The sequence below is a fragment of the Bufo gargarizans genome, unplaced genomic scaffold, assembly GCF_014858855.1.
Source record: "Bufo gargarizans isolate SCDJY-AF-19 unplaced genomic scaffold, ASM1485885v1 original_scaffold_1171_pilon, whole genome shotgun sequence".
NCBI classification, from domain to species: domain Eukaryota; kingdom Metazoa; phylum Chordata; class Amphibia; order Anura; family Bufonidae; genus Bufo; species Bufo gargarizans.
In genome coordinates, this window is record NW_025334266.1 from 191,055 (window position 1) to 210,848 (window position 19,794).

The 19,794-nt window shown below is 43.3% G+C and overlaps 1 protein-coding gene across 1 annotated transcript in view; it reads left to right on the top strand.

Moving 5' to 3' along the window:
• GNB5 (G protein subunit beta 5) overlaps window positions 1-1,432 on the top strand; it is a 43,507-nt gene extending 42,075 nt beyond the window's left edge. Inside the window, exon 11 of the mRNA XM_044273825.1 lies at window positions 175-1,432. Within this exon, the coding sequence (XP_044129760.1) occupies window positions 175-186 (12 nt within the window). The 3' untranslated portion in view covers window positions 187-1,432. The remainder of the gene's footprint in view (window positions 1-174) is intronic.
• The last annotated feature ends 18,362 nt before the right edge of the window (window positions 1,433-19,794 follow it).

A 19,794-nucleotide genomic window follows, 5' to 3' on the forward strand; every position in this document is an offset into this window, starting at 1 on the left:
CCCAGCTATATATTTATAGGTGTTGGTAGAGTAGTGGTACATGTTTATCAGCAATGAGCATCACAGCGTCTTATAAGAAACCGTCAATTTTTTACAAATTGAGATGGGGATTTAATAATATTTTACTTGTGCCTTGTTCTCATAATTTCTCCACATTTTTCCACTTTCCCACAGATCTGGGCTTAATCCAATCTATGAAAAGGTAGAATCTTGAAAGACTCTTCAGTCTCACTATACTGGAACAGATAATGCAGGTCACTGCTATGGGTACATTGTTTTGTAGCATATTACTGTCCTCAAAGTTTACAGGTACTAGCGAAAATGGCCAGTTTCAGCCGCTTGTACAGTAAGTGAAGGTATCCGATGTACGTATTTAAAGGTCAGACCTTTCTCAGTGATTTCTCTTGGCTTGTCTGGATTAGTTGATTTAGGTAATAACACTGTATGAAGCCAGATTTACATTTGAAGACAGTTTGGGAGAACTCTTCTAATCCTTAGACCACAAAGAGATGCTGTTGATGGAGGGCTCCTATCCTGCACTTGATACCCTGTTCCATTACTTTCCCAGATGGTTGCATTGTGTCAGTACTGGGCTATGTTAGATCTGTTTTCCTATATGAAATGGTTTGTGTTTGTTTCCTTAAAGGGGTTGTCCAGAATTCCCTTACATTTTAAATTCCCCTCTTTCTCCGCTGGACCTGTGAAGGGAAGCATACATACCTGCTCCCTGCTACTTGGTTCCAGTTCCCTGGGTCCAAGTTGTCTTCACTGTACTTTATCCTAAATGGATGGGGTCATGTGCGCCTCTACAACCAATGACTGCCGCTTGGGAAACTGTTTACACGGGTGCAGCGATGACATCATTGATCCAGGGAGCTGGAACCGAGCATCAGGGAGCAGGTAAGCATGCTTCCTTTCACAGGTACAGCAGGGAGAGGAGGGGAATTTAAAATTGCAGGGAATGCTGGATAACCCCTTTAAGGGGTGTTGATTTTTTTGCAGTGAATAAACTATTATATCATTGTATCTAGTTGGTTGCCTTGACAGTCACTCAATAGACTGTGGGTACTCTAATTAGAAGGGAGTTGGTTCTCTTTTCAGTTACTGGCAGAAATGACTAATTCCTGAACCACTATGGTCCAAATATAGATTTTCTGTCCCTTTTTATTTTATATAAAGACACTAAAATAGATCACCAATTACATAATGTGTGTGGGAAATGAAAGACAAAGCCCTTATTATTGCTGATACGTCTGAAAGATTCACTTCTCTGCTTCTTCACACAGTTCCAGTCAATATAACGGAGTGACAATAATAATCATAGAAAGCATGTAGCATTATGTAGCATATTTTTTTCTATTACATGAACATTATATATATACAGTACAGAACAAAAGTTTGGACACACCTTCTCATTCAAAGAGTTTTCTTTATTTCCATGACTATGAAAATTGTAGATTCACACTGAAGGCATCACAACTATGAATTAACACATGTGGAATTATATACATAACAAAAAAGTGTGAAACAACTGAAAATATGTCATATTCTAGGTCAGTGATGGTGAACCTTTTAGAGACTGAGTGCCCAAACTGAAACCCAAAGCCCACTTCTTTATCGCCAAGTGCCAAGCCAGTAATTTAACCTGAATAGCAATATAGTATATTTTCCATGTATCATTTAGCTATAATAGCCTGCCTACATTCAATGCACTGCCTGTGCCACTCATAGTACTCACTTCGCTGATGAAGGACAGGAAAAATCAAAGGCATATTAGTACACCAAAGACTTTTTCAAGGGTGCGGGTGCCCACAGAGAGGGCTCCGAGTGCCGCCTCTGGCACCAGTGCCATAGGTTCGCCAACACTGTTCTAGGTTCTTCAAAGTAGCCACCTTTTGCTTTGATTACTGCTTTGCCCACTCTTGGCATTCTCTTGATGAGCTTCAAGAGGTAGTCACCTGAAATGGTTTTCACTTCACAGGTGTGCCCTGTCAGGTTTAATAAGTGGGATTTCTTGCCTTATAAATGGGGTTGGGACCATCAGTTGCGTTGTGGAGAAGTCAGGTGGATACACAGCTGATAGTCCTACTGAATAGACTGTTAGAATTTGTATTATGGCAAGAAAAAAGCAGCTAAGTAAAGAAAAACGAGTGGCCATCATTACTTTAAGAAATGAAGGTCAGTCAGTCCGAAAAATTGGGAAAACTTTGAAAGTGTCCCCAAGTGCAGTCACAAAAACCATCAAGAGCTACAAAGAAACTGGCTCACATGCGGACCGCCCCAGGAAAGGAAGACCAAGAGTCACCTCTGCTGCGGGGGATAAGTTCATCCGAGTCACCAGCCTCAGAAATCGCAGGTTAACAGCAGCTCAGATTAGAGACCAGGTCAATGCCACACAGAGTTCTAGCAGCAGACACATCTCTAGAACAACTGTTAAGAGGAGACTGTGTGAATCAGGCCTTCATGGTAGAATATCTGCTAGGAAACCACTGCTAAGGACAGGCAACAAGCAGAAGATACTTGTTTGGGCTAAAGAACACAAGGAATGGACATTAGACCAGTGGAAATCTGTGCTTTGGTCTGATGAGTCCAAATTTGAGATCTTTGGTTCCAACCACCGTGTCTTTGTGCGACGCAGAAAAGGTGACCGGATCGACTCTACATGCCTGGTTCCCACCGTGAAGCATGGAGGAGGAGGTGTGATGGTGTGGGGGTGCTTTGCTGGTGACACTGTTGGGGATTTATTCAAAATTGAAGGCATACTGAACCAGCATGGCTACCACAGCATCTTGCAGCGGCATGCTATTCCATCCGGTTTGCGTTTAGTTGGACCATCATTTATTTAACAGGACAATGACCCCAAACACACCTCCAGGCTATGTAAGGGCTATTTGACCATGAAGGAGAGTGATGGGGTGCTGCGCCAGATGACCTGGCCTCCACAGTCACCGGACCTGAACCCAATCGAGATGGTTTGGGGTGAGCTGGACCACAGAGTGAAGGCAAAAGGGCCAACAAGTGCTAAGCATCTCTGGGATCTCCTTCAAGACTGTTGGAAGACCATTTCAGGTGACTACCTCTTGAAGCTCATCAAGAGAATGCCAAGAGTGTGCAAAGCAGTAATCAAAGCAAAAGGTGGCTACTTTGAAGAACCTAGAATATGACATATTTTCAGTTGTTTCACACTTTTTTGTTATGTATATAATTCCACATGTGTTAATTCATAGTTTTGATGCCTTCAGTGTGAATCTACAACTTTCATAGTCATGAAAATAAAGAAAACTCTTTGATTGAGAAGGTGTGTCCAAACTTTTGGCCTGTATATATATATATCTATAGTAAAACAAAAAACAGGAGGCAGCACCGTTGCAATATGAAATAGCCGGGTGCATGCTCTGAGGGCTAAAGCTTACCCAATTATCGTATGTAAAAAAAGAGCAGCACTCCAGCATAGGATAAAACAAAATCCAAAAGATTTATTCACGCATAGTGTGGGGACGTTTCGGCTCTACAATTGAGCCTGTCTCAAACCTGTCTCAAGCGATTGAGACCGGCTCAATTGTAGAGCTGAAACGTCGCCACACTATTGGTGAATAAATCTTTTGGATTTTGTTTTATCCTATGCTGGAGTGCTGCTCTCTTTTTTACATATATATATACCTTGGAATCTTCTAACCTTTATTGTATTAACTTATATTCATATATCTGCATGAATGAGACTATACACGAATACGTGACATGGTATCCTGCTTCACCTTGCCACATGGACTCATGGCAAGAGCAGTACACTTCATTGATAGCACAACTGGTTAATATCACACCCTGTATGCATATATATACAACTAAGAGGTTCATTGAGCGCTGAACCTAAAAATGAAAGAAGTAGTATATAAAATACAGTACATTATAACTTCTTATTGTTCATTTGAGTGAAGTGCTGAAGCCTCAGAGCCCCTTTCCATTACAGCTCAGCATAACATATTGTGTTCCATATACATTCACTGCTATAAAGAGTATGGTGCCCTGTGAAAGACAAGTGCACTACATGATGTATGTATGTTAACTGTGTCATCACTTAACTAGTTCCCATACAGCAACCAATAGCAATACCTTATAAATCCTCAGGCAGAAAGCAGAAGTAGCCTTCATTCTCAAATGGTCAGTACAAACATGGCTACCAGCGCCTCTTCAGCCAAACTGTAAAACATATGTGTGTGTGTTCATGAATGTTCAGGCTCTCTTAGAGTGTACTTCCAAGTTCATGAAGAGTATAGAGTAGGACTTTTAGAAATGTTAACGCGCAGCACGGTCGGACCTAAGACTGCACTTAAAGCCACACACTTTAGCCAGTTCGATAGGATCCTATGGTGGTGGCTCTCTCACTGAAGACTGTAGCAACCCGCGGCACAGACCTAGGCCAGACCCTGCTGCGGGTTAACAGTAAAATTCCCTAATACGGTGATTTACAAAAACAGTTAAAGAGAATCTGTCATGTTGAACATGGTGTCTGAGATGACAGCAGCATGTTATAGATCAGGAGAAGATGAGAAGATTGGTATATAGTTTTATGGGAAAAGATTCAGTATAAGTTGAATTTATTCATTTAAATTCCCATTTAGTTTGGGCTATGAAGTCAAGGAGGCGGTCCTATCAGTGATTGACAGCTCTCTCTGTATACACAGTCATAGAGGGAAGGCTGTCAATCACTGACAGGACCACCTCTGTGACTTCACAGCCCAGAATGAATGGGAATTTAAATGAATAAAATACAGGTTCTACTGAATTTTTCTCCATAAAACTATATTTCAATCCGCTCAGCTCCTCCTGCTCTATAACATGCTGCCTGCAGATTACTTTGCTTATTCATGGTGACAGGTTCCCTTTAAGTCCTGCACTATAATCTTTTTCCTTAGGAGACTGAACCTTCCTACTGCTGACTTTCCTACTGTAGTCAATTGGAAGACTATAGAGGCCATTAAGAAGTGTTTTAGTCACCCAGTTACCCATCTGCCTACATACATAGACTCTTCTCAGCTCTCCTCTTAAAGCCCTCCATACACATTAGACTATTGTCAGTAGAACCTGCCATTTTCGATGAGACTGGCCTATAATATAATGGGTATGTGGACCTCCAGACTCACTCCCAATAGATGGGTTAGAGAAGGCTCTGACACGTTTAATATCAAAGTGCGATCTTTGTGTTCTCCAGGGAGGTAAGCTGTCACCGGAGGCGTCTGGCAGCAGCTAATCATTGCCAATGAGAGATCAACCAATAAATATTGAAGGTGTATGGGCACCTTTACTCTACATGTCTGTCAATCTTGTGTATGTTACTGCCATATTCTCACCCCTATGTCTTCTGAGCATACTTGGATTAGTACACAAAGGGGAAACATTCCTTCACTGAGGTATTCCCTGGAGAGAGAAATACCTTCTCCTTCTTTTAGGGAGTCCAAATGCCCGAAGTGAACACTGTATAATAATATAATAAGTAATAAATAACATAGCATTAAAATATTAAACACACTCATAATACTAGTGAAGACACTATTAGAAAGTCTTCTTTACTCATAGATGATGGGTACATGAGCCACCCTTCTAGATGCCATTATGCACCTTCAGATAACCCTGGATTGATCAAACCTTGCACTGAAAATACCCATTTACCGTATTTATGGATCAACCTAGAGCAAACACTTACTTACCTGCCCGGATGGTATACGTGGATGATTTGACACATCTCTGGCCGTGTCACCTAAAAACTGTAAAACACTTTTTTGTGGGATATTTTGTATGTTATACATGTCACTTGTAAAGCACCAATTTCTGATAATAGGTGATCTATAGAAATATGTGATGTGCAGTGTTCCAGGATGATAAATATGGTGGAAATGTTAGGTTATCCTAGATCAGCTGTATACTGCCCTTGAAATATGCATCTGCTGCTTAAATTAGGTACTGTATGGAACAGAATGACAAGGACAATGTGCTGTGTGGTATCTCGCAACGCTATTATCTGCACTTGCTAAATATAAAGTACAATGCAGTAATCTTCACAGGGGGTGAAACTTGTGGACATTGACATAAAGAGTGATGACATTTTTCTCTTCAAGGACATTTACTTCACTAAACTGGATTAAAGGGACACTTCCATCAGTGTTTATCCCATATTAACAATTGATATGTGAAAAAAATAATAAACAAATAAATTAAAAATGTATATATATATATATATATATATATCTCTATCTATCTATCTCAATTTAATATATATATATATATATATATATATATATATATAAAATGTATTTTTTATTTTATTTTTTACACAAAATGGGTGGCTGTTTTTCTGGAGAGAATTTTTGAAGTCCCTCCATGTATTCTACTTCCTGTCCTGGCTCTTTAACTTCCCCCTTTGTTTGGACTTTTAGCATGGTAAGCAGCCTTGCTTGACTTTCTCAGTCAGACCATTACTCCAACCAGAGAGGGAGCGGGATGAGTATTAGAGTATCACACATTACACTGATAAGTGCTGTGCTCTTCTGTGGGTATCTTTATCTAGACCTATCAAGAGAACAATACAGCTGTCATACTGTTTTTCAGTTTTTAAAAAATATACCCCTTTCTGATGGAAGTAGCCCTTTAAGCTGTCAAATCTTTTTATGGGTAGACGTTGTGACAATGCCTTTTTTTCATGGACCTTTATTCTCATCAATGGGGCTATTAGCAGAACATAAAAAATAAGTTTGTACCTGATAAATACGTCGGGTATCACATCTTTTAACCTGAAATCAGATGCAATATTATGCAATATTTGTTATTTCATGTATTATTTCAGTTCTGGTTGCTTTTGTTTTCTATTAGTGTATTAGGACTCACACACAACCTCCTATGATAGCATAGCCTATAATCAAACATATGGTATGTCACCACACAGATGTGAGATTATTACACAGCCATGTCCTGAATATAATAGTTCCTTTATAGACTGTAGACAACCCCAAAACGGTATTGCACTAGGAGTAGATACTATTTATGACTTTAAGCTGATGCACTGCTGTATAAATAACATTTGAAAACTCGTATCTTTGACTTTCCTATATTGTGCCTGGTGTTTATTGTGTGTGACACAAGATTACAGTAGAGATGTACAAAATAAATATTTTACAAATTAATTCTTCAGGATTTGTCTTTAATTCATCATAGCATGCCTACTATAACCTTTTGACGTTTTCATTCAGCAGCTTGACCCTATCCAGCAACATGTTACTATTTGTGGAATGCAGAAAATATGGAATCTGAATTTCCAGTGTTTGAGTCATTTTCCAGAAGACCTGCCAACCCCATCTAAACAACAGGGTCCTTAAAAAAACACTACTATGGTTAACACAATCATATTTGCCTAAAGAGGACCTTTGACCTGGTCCTGACATTACAATATTAGTACCTGGCACTGTAGGGCATTATTAGTAGATGTCATGGCTGTAAAAAAATTTCAGACCGGCTGCTCTCTCCCCCCGCTGTGCCCCCCATTCTGGTTTCATGCCCAGTATGCTAATAGATAGCATCAGTACAGGAAGGAGGAGATGCCTGCTTTTCTCAGGGGACATCTCCTTCTCCCTGACTGTGAGCTGTTTAATCACAGTGGAGCACGTCACAGCCAAGGAGAGAAGGAAAGCCACCTTCTCCGTGGCTGTGACGCTCTCCGCTGTGATTGGACAGCTCACAGCCAGAGGGAAGGAGATGTCCTCTGAGAAACCCGTCCGTCTCCTCCTTCCTGTACCGATGCTATCTGTTAGCATACATAGTGTGAAACCAGAATGGGGGTCACAGTGGGGCAACAAAGCTGCCGATCTGAAAAAAATATACAGCCATGACATCTACTGATAATGCCCTACAGTGCCAGGTACTAATATTGTAATGTAAAAGGTCCTCTTTAGGCCACTTTAGGCTACTTTCACACTAGCGTTCGATCGGATCCGTTCTGAACGGATCCGATCATAATAATGCAGACGGAGGCTCCGTTCAGAACGGATCCGTCTGCATTATTTTGGCATATAAAAGCTAAGTGTGAAAATAGCCTGGGACGGATCCGTCCAGACTTTCAATGTAAAGTCAATGGGGGACGGATCCGCTTGAAGATTGAGCCATATTGTGGCATCTTCAAACGGATCCGTCCCCATTGACTTACATTGTAAGTCTGGACGGATCCGCACGCCTCCGCACGGCCAGGCGGACACCCGAACGCTGCAAGCAGCGTTCAGCTGTCCGCCTGTCCGTGCGGAGGCGAGCGGAGCGGAGGCTGAACGCCGCCAGACTGATGCAGTCTGAGCGGATCCGCTCCATTCAGACTGCATCAGGGCTGGACGGAACTGTTCGGGTCCGCTCGTGAGCCCCTTCAAACGGAGCTCACGAGCGGACAGCCGAACGCTAGTGTGAAAGTAGCCTTACACTGCTAGATAGCGCAGATGATTGTCAGGAAGGAAGCGTTCCTTGGTCGTCAGTGAAGGAGACTGCTGATCATGCAGTGGTCTCTTTCACAGAATGGGGAGCAGTGATCACTAATGCGATTGCTCATTCGCATACAGAATCAGCACAGTACTGTTTAGACACCACGATCTGCTGCTGGGAAACGTCAATTTCTGTGACCGCACAAACTATCTTATTACCCGATGAACTATTCATCGGGTTATCAGCAGTATCTTTACACCAGCAGATTATCGCTAATCAGCTGCCTTTAGACCCTTTCAAGTTTATCCCCCATTTTCAGGTATAATTAGGACCCTATTACACTGCCTGATGTTCAGGCAATGCTAGTGCCGGTGCCCGATAACACAGCTATCTGTGCTTGCTTGTACTAGATTACATAGGCCGATGCAAAATGAATGTGGGAGGAATGATTTTCCTACTGCTGTCATTCCACCCCCGTTCTCTTTTATTGATTATCGGCAGCACGTCCCTGATTACACAGTGAAATGTACTGCCGATAATTGGACATCTTTCATCCTGATGAAAAATGCAGATCAGCTGACATCTGCTCATTCATTGGCTGAGCGGTTGCTTGATTATACCGGCCAATTAATGCTTTTTCCTGATAATCAGAAAATCATGATATCTAATAGGGTGCTTGCAGCAGAATAGCAGGGATACAGTTATGTTGCTTTTTAACATCAGAATTAGAGATGAGCAAATCGATTTGACTCTCATCAGGCAGATTCTGCACCTGTGATGGGGCGTCCCCGAAGCTGAGGATGCTCCCCCTGCTGCTTGATTGATAGAGCTGGACATCTCGCCTGATCTGAATAGTAGTGAAATCCCAGTGGCTCTGCTTCTGCTATGGGAGCAGCGACTGTTCGTGCCCTGCTGCCCAGAAGTACAGTGGCTCGTGCACAGTCCCTGCTCCAGTGGCAGAAGCGGAGCCTCTGTGCTTTCATTACTACTTGGAGCAGGCGATACCCTCCAACCCAGCGTCATTTTATCAAAGGAGGACCAAAAAACACATAAGATGGCCTGCAAGTCCCAACTGATATTAATCTAATGTATATGGCACAGAAATATTCTAATAAGATAAAGAATATATATGTGAAGTACCGTTTGCCTGCTGTCTAAACAAGACCACGAGAGCAGAAGAAAGTGAAGCCTGTCATGTTCAGGGATGCACCAACAGGGGGGGTCCATTGGGTCTGGACCCCCTACAACCATTCAATTTTTTTTATTTTATCCCTCAGGGCCGAACCGCCGATCGCTACAGGCGGCGTGGCCCTGGTTCTAATTGGGGGAACAGGGTGGCCCTGGTTCTAATTGGGGGAACAGGTGTGAGGGGGCAGTAGGAGATGAGCGCTTCCATTGTGGAAGCCCTCATCTCCATATTTATCTGTATCGCCGTCCTCAGGGGAGGGAGAGGCGTCTCAGGTGGTGCAATGACATCATTATCATCTCGCGGCCTGAGCCGGGCAGCACACAGCACGGGACACAGGCTGGAAGAGGCCTGCATCGCATCGCTGACAGACGCATGGAGGTAAGTATTAGTGTTTTTTTTTTTTTTTTTTATAGATGGCACATTATAGGGGGCACCTGGTGACACTAGGGTATTTCTTACTGGCCCATTTTTTTGTGGGGGGGGGGGGGGCATTTCTCACTTGCCCCTTTTTGGGGGGGCACTATGGGGACATTTATTTCTGGCCCATTTTGGGTGGACACTATGGGGGCATCTGGGGGAATTTCTTACTGCCCCATTTTGGGGGGACACTATGGGGCATATGGTGGCACTATACGGCCATTATTTGGGGGCATCTGGTGGCTCTAAAGGGGCATTTTTTTACTGGCACATTATAGGGGACACTATGGCATCTGGCACTAAGGGGCCGCTATAGGGGAGAGCAGCACTATGGGGCATCTGGTGGCACTAAGAAGGGGCACATTTTTAAGTTGCACATTATGGGGGCACTATAGGGGAGAGGAGCAAAATGGGGGCATCTGGTGGCACTAAGAAGGGGCATTTTGAACTGGCACATTATGGGGGCACTATGGGGGAGAGAAAACTATGGGGGCATCTGGTGGCACTAAGAAGGGGTATTTTTTACTGGCACATTATGTGGGCATCTGGTAGCACGAAGAAGGGGGATTTTTTACTGGCGCATTATGGGGGCACTAAGAAGGGGCATTTTTTACTGCCACATTATGGGGAAGAGGAGCACTATAGGGGCATCTGCTGGGGGAACTGAGAAGGGGCATTTTCTTACTGACATATTATGGGGGCACTATGGGGAAAGGGGAGAGGAGCACAATGGAGGCATGTGCTGGGCACTAAGATGGGGTATTTTATACTGGCACATTATGGGGGCACTATTGGGAAGGGGGAGAGGAACATTTACTGGGGCACTATATAGGGGTATTTTATACTGGAATAAATTATGGGGACAGTAGCTCAACTGCAGGCACTAAGCGGGGGTATTTCTTATACTGTCATATAGGAGAATAATTACTATTGGGGGCATTATGGTGAGCTTTACTACTGGGGGGCTATGGGGAACATGATTACTAGTAAGGGCACTATGGGAACATTATTACTACTAAGTGTGCTTTGGCAGATAATTATTTCTATTGGTGGGATTTTGGGGAGCTCTATTACTGTGGGGTGCACCCTGGCAGAGCATATTTTTGGGGACATTATGTTTATACTATTAGTGTCCGGGATACTATTTACTGGGTGCAGTTATTTTTTTTAGAGCACTGTGTGCCAATAATTGTTGAAGGGGGCACTATCTGTGTGGTACTTGTATTTTCAGGGGGACTGTTTCTGCAGTATAGTATTGGGGAGCACAGTATTGAGGGGGCAGGATGGGGTGTTCAGAAGATATGAAGATGATGGAAAAGTGGGAAACTAATGTCTGTTTGTCAATCTCTGCAGAGATGGGAGATGGCTGAAAAATCATCATGGTGGTCTGGTCTGAATGGAGAAGATGAGGAAAGAGAAAATCTACATCAAAGGTGACATCACTGGATGTAAGGGGTATGTGGCACTATGTAGGAGAGGGGATGCTCCGGCTGCTCCCCCTGCCATTTTCAGAAGGAGGATTCAGAGCTGGGTGAGGACAGCGAAGGGGGGCAACAGACCATGGGCAGGTGGTGGATGGTGGGAGGAACCACAGGCATTAAGCAGGATCTGGGGAAGGAGGAGAGCGGAGGAGCTTCCTGGCTGTAGCCTGCTGTTATTTGTGGTATAATGTGAAGCAGGCAGTGCAGCCAGGGCACCCCCCCCCCTTTCCGTATGATGTGTAGAGCCGGGCTCCTCCACCCAGACCTACACACCTTTAATATTGCGCAGCTCCTCCTCCACTCCTCTTTTGGCGCCTTCAGGACTAGAAGAGAGGAAGTGAAACTGCAACAATTCCTGCCACGGAGCTACTTGGGGTCAGTGTGAGTACAGGAGCTTTATGTCGGGGCCCTGAGTATTGAGTACAGTGCGTCTATGGAGGATGAGAGTGAGACTCTTCATCCTCAACAATATAATTTAGGCTGTACAGTGTTTGTTGGGAGTGGCCTATTATACAGTGCTGCCCATAATTATTCATACCCCTGGCAAATTTTGAATAAGTAATTTGAGTAATTTTTTTTATGGGAAATGACATAGGTGTCTCCCAAAACATAATAAGACAATGTACAAGAGGCATTATTGTGGGGGGAAAAAAACATTTCTCAGCTTTTATTTACATTTGAGCAAAAAGTGTCCAGTCCAAAATTATTCATACCCTTCACAAACTTTCATTCGGTGGAAAAATCAAAAGTTCTATTCCATTCCAAATAGTCCAAGCTGTTCTAAAGCATCCTAATTACCCTGATTGATTGGCGACAGGTGAAAAACAGCAACTCTCTGCAGTTGGTTTGTAGACAGTCATGGCTAAGACAAAGGAGCTCAGTGAGGACCTGCGGCTGCTCACAAGCCAGGAAAGGGCTACAATGCCATTTATAAATGTTTTCAAGTTCCAGTGGCTACAGTGCAAAGTATTATTAAAAAATACAAGATGGGCTCTGCTGGTGGCAATGTCTCAAACCAGACAATCCAATGGACACTGCACACTGCTGGGTTCCACGAATGCAGACCAAGGAGGACGCCACTTCTCCAGATAAGGCACACAAAAGCTTGCTTGGCCTTTGCAAAAGCTCATCTGGACAAAGAAGAAGACTTCTGGTCTTCTGTGTTATGGTCAGATGAAACAAAAATTGAATTGTTTGGTCACAATGATGTTTCCTTCATTTGGCGTAAAAAAGGAGAAGCCTTCAACCCAAAAAAACACCACCCCCACTGTCAAACATGGTGGTGGGAACCTATTGCTTTGGGCGTGTTTTTCAGCCACTGGACCAGGGAACCTAATCACAGTAAATGACACCATGAAAAAAGAGCAATACATGAGAATTCTCAACGACAACGACAACATCAGGCAGTCTGCAGAGAAACTTGGCCTTGGGCACCAGTGGACATTTCAGCATGACAATGACCCAAAACACACAGCAAAGGTAGTGAAGAAATGGTTAGCAGACAACAACATTAACGTTTTGGAGTGGCCCGGCCAGAGTCCAGACTTAAATCCAATTGAGAATCTGTGGAGGGGGCTAAAGATCAGGGTGATGGCAAGAAGACCCTCCAACCTGAAAGATTTGGAGCTCATTGCTAAAGATGAATGGGCAAAAATACCTGTGGAGACATGCAAAAAGCTGGTCTGCAATTATAGGAAGTGTTTGATTGCTGTAATAGCCAATAAAGGCTTTTCTATTGATTATTGAGAAGGGTATGAATAATTTTGGACTGGACACTTTTTGCTCAAATGTAAATAAAAGCTGAGAAATGTTTTTTTTCCCCACAATAATGCCTCTTGTACATCGTCTTATTATCATTTGGGAGACACAGAAAATGACTTGCTGGTTGAATAAAAGTAACTTTAAGTCAAACTTTGCCAGGGGTATGAATAATTATGGGCAGCACTGTATGTAGGAGGGGCTTATAGCAATGGGCTGGGACATAATCTTTGAGCGGTGTGCTATGAGCGCCACATATTTATTAATTGGATGGGCTTAGAAAAATGGGCGGGGCCAACATTTTTGCAAGACGCGCATAGCGCGCTGCACGACACTTTTTTTCTTTTCGGACTTACCCTAGACAACATTCCTGGGTGCTTCCCTGGTCATGTTAATCATTGAGAGACCGTGGCATTCATGTTTACCAGCATGAAATGAAGAAGATGCATTTCAGGTACTGCAACATTGTTACAGAGGGCCTCGGGTATTGGTAATTACTCAGTTACAAGGTACTGTAAGTAACTGCAAAAAATACTTCACATAGTTGAGATAACTCTATATAATGTACATTTATTATTTGATGACATGAGCATTGAAAAATATTCTTTTTTGTATCATTTGTATTTGTTTTATTAATAGAAAAAGAAAAAAACTGGCGACTGAACAACAATCTTACCAAAAATGTCAAGACATTCCGCATACCTGGGAAACTGTGCAAAAAGGGGTGTGACAATAGCTGTCAGTTCTTTTATCAACATGAATTCATAGTTTCCTGATATTACAGTACATGTTTGTAGGTAGAAGGAACAAGCTGTTCCTGGGTATGACACAGCCATTTATGAAGGGAACGCTGCGGTTACTTTTCTGATGTTGTACATTAATGAACTTCTATGGCAATTTAGTAATACATTAAACAGCAATATCTTTGTAATGTCAACCATATTTATTTCCCTATTGTGCACTGCTTGGATGACATTTCAGTGCAACCAGCAATGTAACAGATTGTTTCCACTGTGATTGTCATATCATGATATCTAGGTATAGAATATAAGATGATGATGATCTCTAGGTATAGAATATAAGATGATGATGATCTCTAGGTATAGAATATAAGATGATGATGATCTCTAGGTATAGAAATATAAGATGATGATAACTAAGTCTAGAAATATAAGATGAATACAATGGTAATGATAGGGGAAGTATATACATCTATGGGTGTAGCCATGGCAACTAGAGTTAAATATCCTTTGTTAGGGAAGGATCTGTTCATACAGTGGATAGTAAAAGATGATTAATATTTTTAAAACAAACGATCAAGTTTAAAGGGCATCTGTCAGCAGATCTGTACCTATGACACTGGCTGACCTGTTACATGTGCACTTGGCAGCTGCGGACAGCTGTGTTGGTCCCATGTTCATACGTGTCCGCAATACTGAGAAAAATGAAGTTTTATTATATGCAAATGAGCCTCTAGGAGCAACAGGGGCGTTGCTTTACACCTACAGGCTCTGCTCTCTCTGCCTATGCTTTGCCCTCCGCACTTTTGTTGACAGGGCCAGGCAGTGACAACAATTTACCTGCCTGGCCCTGTCAATCAAAGTGGAGAGGGCGCAGCATATGAGGATAGAGCAGAGGCTCTAGGTGTAACAGCAACGCCCCCGTTGCTCCTAAAGGTTCATTTGCATATAGTAAAACTTCATGGGACCAACACAGATGCCTTCAGCTGCCAAGTGCACATGTAACAGGTCAGCCAGTGTCACAGGTACAGATCTGCTGACAGATTCCTTTAAAAGTGCAAGTTCATGAGGCTAATAGGTATATAATATATGAGTCTAGTGGTTTCCTATATGTCTTTTACCTATCTTTTTCACTAACAGGTGTATATGCTACTGGTGCACAGAATTCTGTAGTTAAGTAGTGAAACCTGACTACAAACCATCTTCTCTGTAGTCAGGTTCATTAGAAGCTACCGCTAATGTGCCCATACACTTTCAATAGCTGTCATGCTCATTCAATGCTGGATCCGGCATTAATTTACATAGAAATAAAAAATACCGGAATGCCGGATCTGCGCAGACCGGTAAAAATGTAAAAAAAAAAAATAGAAACTGATCCATTTGTCTGTATGACAAACGGAGAGACGGATCCGTTCTCGCAATGCATTTGTGAGACGGATCCGCATCTGGATCCATCTACAAATGCTATCTGTTTGCATGCAGACTGCCTGATCCGGCAGGCAGTTCCGGCGACGGAACTGCTTGCCGGATCACTCTGCCACAAGTGCGAAAGTAGCCAGATGGTGAAAACTGCGCCCTCTGGTTTAGGAGGACACAAATTCGCAGCACAAAATGTCCCTTCTTGTCTCATGAGCACGGACTTGCAGATTTGAAAAAGGAGTATATTCACTCCGAAACGCATTGTCACCTACATCTCAATAAAAAGGAATTATCTTCAATACATTGAGGACGAGTTTTTGCGCCAAGAAGTATCGAACCTTACGGACTTTTACAGTCCATATCTTTCTATTTGTCCACTACATCATTCCTCTAGAGGACTGTCAGCCCTACTAGCGAGGAGTAAACGATACTGGCAGGACCGACCATGCGCCCTCACGAGTGTTGTGCCTACGTATGCACAACACATAAAGGTGAGCCTAACTATTTATTGTTTTCAACCCAGTTCTTAAAGGGAACCTGTCACCGGGATTTGGGGTATAGAGCTGAGGACATGGGCTGCTAGATGGCCGCTAGCACATCCGCAATACCCAGTCCCCATAGCTCTGTGTGCTTTTATTGTGTAAAAAATGTATTTGATACATATGCAAATTAACCTGAGATGAGTCCTGTACATGAGATGAGTCAGACTCAGGTTAATTTGCATAGGTTTTTTTTGCACAATAAAAGCACACAGAGCTATGGGGACTGGGTATTGCGGATGTGCTAGCGGCCATCTAGCTCTATACACAAAATCCCGGTGACAGGCTCCCTTTAAGACAACCTACTACCCTATGAGCGCCTCTCCCTCTTCTTTTTTGCCGCATATGCAACATCATGTGTCCAAGAGAGATGGGAGCTCCTCGTATTATTAGAGTTTCGGCATGAAAATGGCAGGTTCGGCCGACAATAGACTAATGTGTAAAAGGCCTTTAGGCTTCCCAGCAGTGAGAGGTAGAGCATGTAGAACATGAGCCACAATGTGGTTAGCTGTAATGAGGCACAGGGGAACGTTTGGGGCACTCAAGACTGAAAGGTAATGCCCGCTGTGCTGGGTTCTATAGGTAGAAGTCAGAGAAACCCAGAAAAAAAAGTAAAAAATCATAGTAAGAAAGGAACCCTTACAGTACATTGCTGACTTGCAATCTGAGAAATTATAGATGAGTACTATAGACATAAAGTTTATGTTCCAGAGACGTCATTTACTATAGCTTATGTGGACAAGGGCCAAATATGGCAATATAAAAGTAATATATACAACAAAATAACAGATGGCAATCAAGGTCAAAATGTATCATCCGAGGGAAAAAACAATCACAAGTCATCCCTCCCTGGCAGGGATAGCTAATTGGACAGTTGCAAAACACCAGAAAACTGTGCTCGCCCCGTACTTATGTCTACTGTGAGTTACAACTTAAAAATGGATTTTATCTACAGTCAATTGTCAAAGCTGGACAATCTGATGCGAGGAGAACAAAACGGATTGTCTTCTGAGCCCTCGTCTACATTACAGCTACATGTGACCAAACGGTATCTTCACCAGATGTAAAGCTGATGATGGGGTTAGGTCAGGTGAATGCCTTTAATTGCTCTAATTAATACCATTAGTATATACAACAATGGATGCTGAATGCTACAGTCATCAGAGATTCCTCAGAGCAGGTCCAATGTTCCACCAAGGTGCCATGATCTATGGTAGGTCCTCAGTGGCCCTGTGTTCACTGGCCTACACATGTTCAATGTGGGATATTCTAATTTCTGACCAAATGTCTGATTAAACTGTACGTGTCTTGTGGGCTGCCTGAACAGTCCGGAGCCAGTTTGCTCTGTGTGTGCCTACTTATAACTTCTACTCCCAACACTTTCTAACAGCTAGGTCCGAACGGCCAAAATGGTGGGTAAAACAACCATCCTGCTTTTCTCCATCCAATGATGCAACCCCTCTAAAAGTCTGTCAACTGGGCAAAATGTCTTTGAGTACGTCATTGAGGCATCTCTAGCAGTCAACGATCTTTCACCAAGAGGTACACTACCCAAAAGTAGCCTCTGAGAGCCTTTTATAGGGCAGCAGGGGAAGGATTTTTACACCCTCTTGTGGCAAGACCCAGGGTTCCGATAAGACCACACCTGTCATCATTTACATATTTGTCTGAGACATAACTGCATGCTGACTTTTGCAGCAATTCAACATTTCTATCTGAGCGTGTTTTTTTTTTTTTGTCAATGGCTGCTTGTAAGGGTACTTTCACACTTGCGGCAGTGGATTCCTGCAGGAAGTTCCATCACCGGAACTGTCTGCCGTATCCGGCAATCCGGACGCAAACTGATGGCATTAGTCTCACAAATGCATTGAAATACCGGATCCGTCTCTCTGGTGTCATCCGGAAAAACGGATCCGGTATTATTTTTTTTGCATTTTTAAAGATCTGCGCAGACCGGAAAGCCTGATCCATTTTGCCGGAACACTTAATGCTGGATCCGGCACTAATACACTTCAATGTAAATTAATGCCGGATCCGCCATTCCGGCAAGTGATCAGAATTTTTGTCCGGAGAGAAAACTGTAGCATGCTGCGGTATTTTCTCCGTCCTAAAAACATAAGAGGGACTGAATTGATGCATCCTGAATGGAATGCTCTCCAATCAGAATGCACTAGGATAAAACTGATTAGTTCTTTCCCGTGACGGAATTCTATGCCGGAAAACAAAAACGCTAGTGTGAAAGTACCCTAAGAGGATCAGATACTTCAGGGTGTAGCCCATGACCACTACACCGTATCCCACTAAAGATGGCGCAGTGACACATTGGAACTCAGCAAAGTTTAGCTTGAACAGTGGTTTGCTCAGATTGAGACGAGCATATGGTTACTGTCTTGAAGGTTACACAAGAACGGCTTGCTCGATAACTCCACTGATGGTTAACAATGCTCCACAAGTAGTTGGCACTGGTGACAGGGTACTCATACCAGGCAGCTGCCCCTAGCAGCAGCAGGACAGACACTTCTTCGCACTCACAGTGTACTCACTACAGGTGGTCGCCCCCAACGCCGTATCTGCCAAGGGTGAGCATTTTGAATCTGGCGGTGTCCGACCTGTCTGTTATGGTGGGGTGTTCCGTTATATTTCCCTACCTCGTGAAATTTCCCTACCCTCATAACTTCCGGCCGCACCGGACATGACGTGAGGAGGTGTGCCGCTCCGCGCAGGCGCACAATGACGGGGTAGGAAAATTTCACAACAGTTAGCGGGACACCGGCTGACACTGCGCATGCGCCGGGAGCCTCACCAGCGGTTAGGGTAGGGAAAAAGCACTGGACCGTAATTTTTCCCTACCCTAACCGCTGGTGAGGCTCCAGGCGCATTCGCAGTGTTGGCCGGTGTCCAGCTAACTCTGCTGTGAAATTTCCCTACCCTCTATTTGAGCGCCTGCGCGGAGCGGCACACCTCCTCACGTCATGTCTGGTGCGGCTGGAAGTGACAAGGGTAGGGAAATCTCACGAGTGAGGGAAATATAACGGAACACTGGCAGAGGAGCCTATGGCACCCATCTCCACTGTTCAGCCTCATAAAGTCTAAGAGGCAGTAGAAAGGTGCAGTTTTGATGACATCATCACAACCTCCTGGTCCAGGTGTCCGGCGGCACAAGAAGGTTGCAGTGATGTGGTCGTGACTACCTGTGCCAGGATACGGCAACACTTCTTCACAGAAGTTCGGGCTTGGGATTGATGTTCTGAAGATTGTATTATTTTCCCTTATAACATGGTTATAAGGGAAAATAATAGCATTCTGACTACAGAATGCTTAGTATAATAGTGCTGGAAGGGTTAAAAATAATAAAAAAGTTAACTCACCTTCTCCTCTTGTTAGCGTAGATCCCGGTCTGTTCTTTAGCTGTGGACTGAATGACCTGAGGTGATGTCAGATCACATGCTCCAATCACATGGTCCATCACCATGGTGATGGAGCATGTGATCTGACATCACCACAGGTCCTTCAGCCCACAGCTAAAGAACAGACCGGCATCTACGCGAACAAGAGGAGAAGGTGAGTTAACTTTTTTATTATTTTTAACCCTTCCAGCACTATTATACAAAGCATTCTGTATTCAGAATGCTATTATTTTCCCTTATAACCATGTTATAAGGGAAAATAATACAGTGAATAGACTGTCACCTAGAACCCATGCGTGAAAATCGCACCGCATCCGCACTTGCTTGCGGATGCATGCGATTTTCACGCAACCCCATTCATTTCTATAGGGCCTGCGTTACGTGAAAAACCCA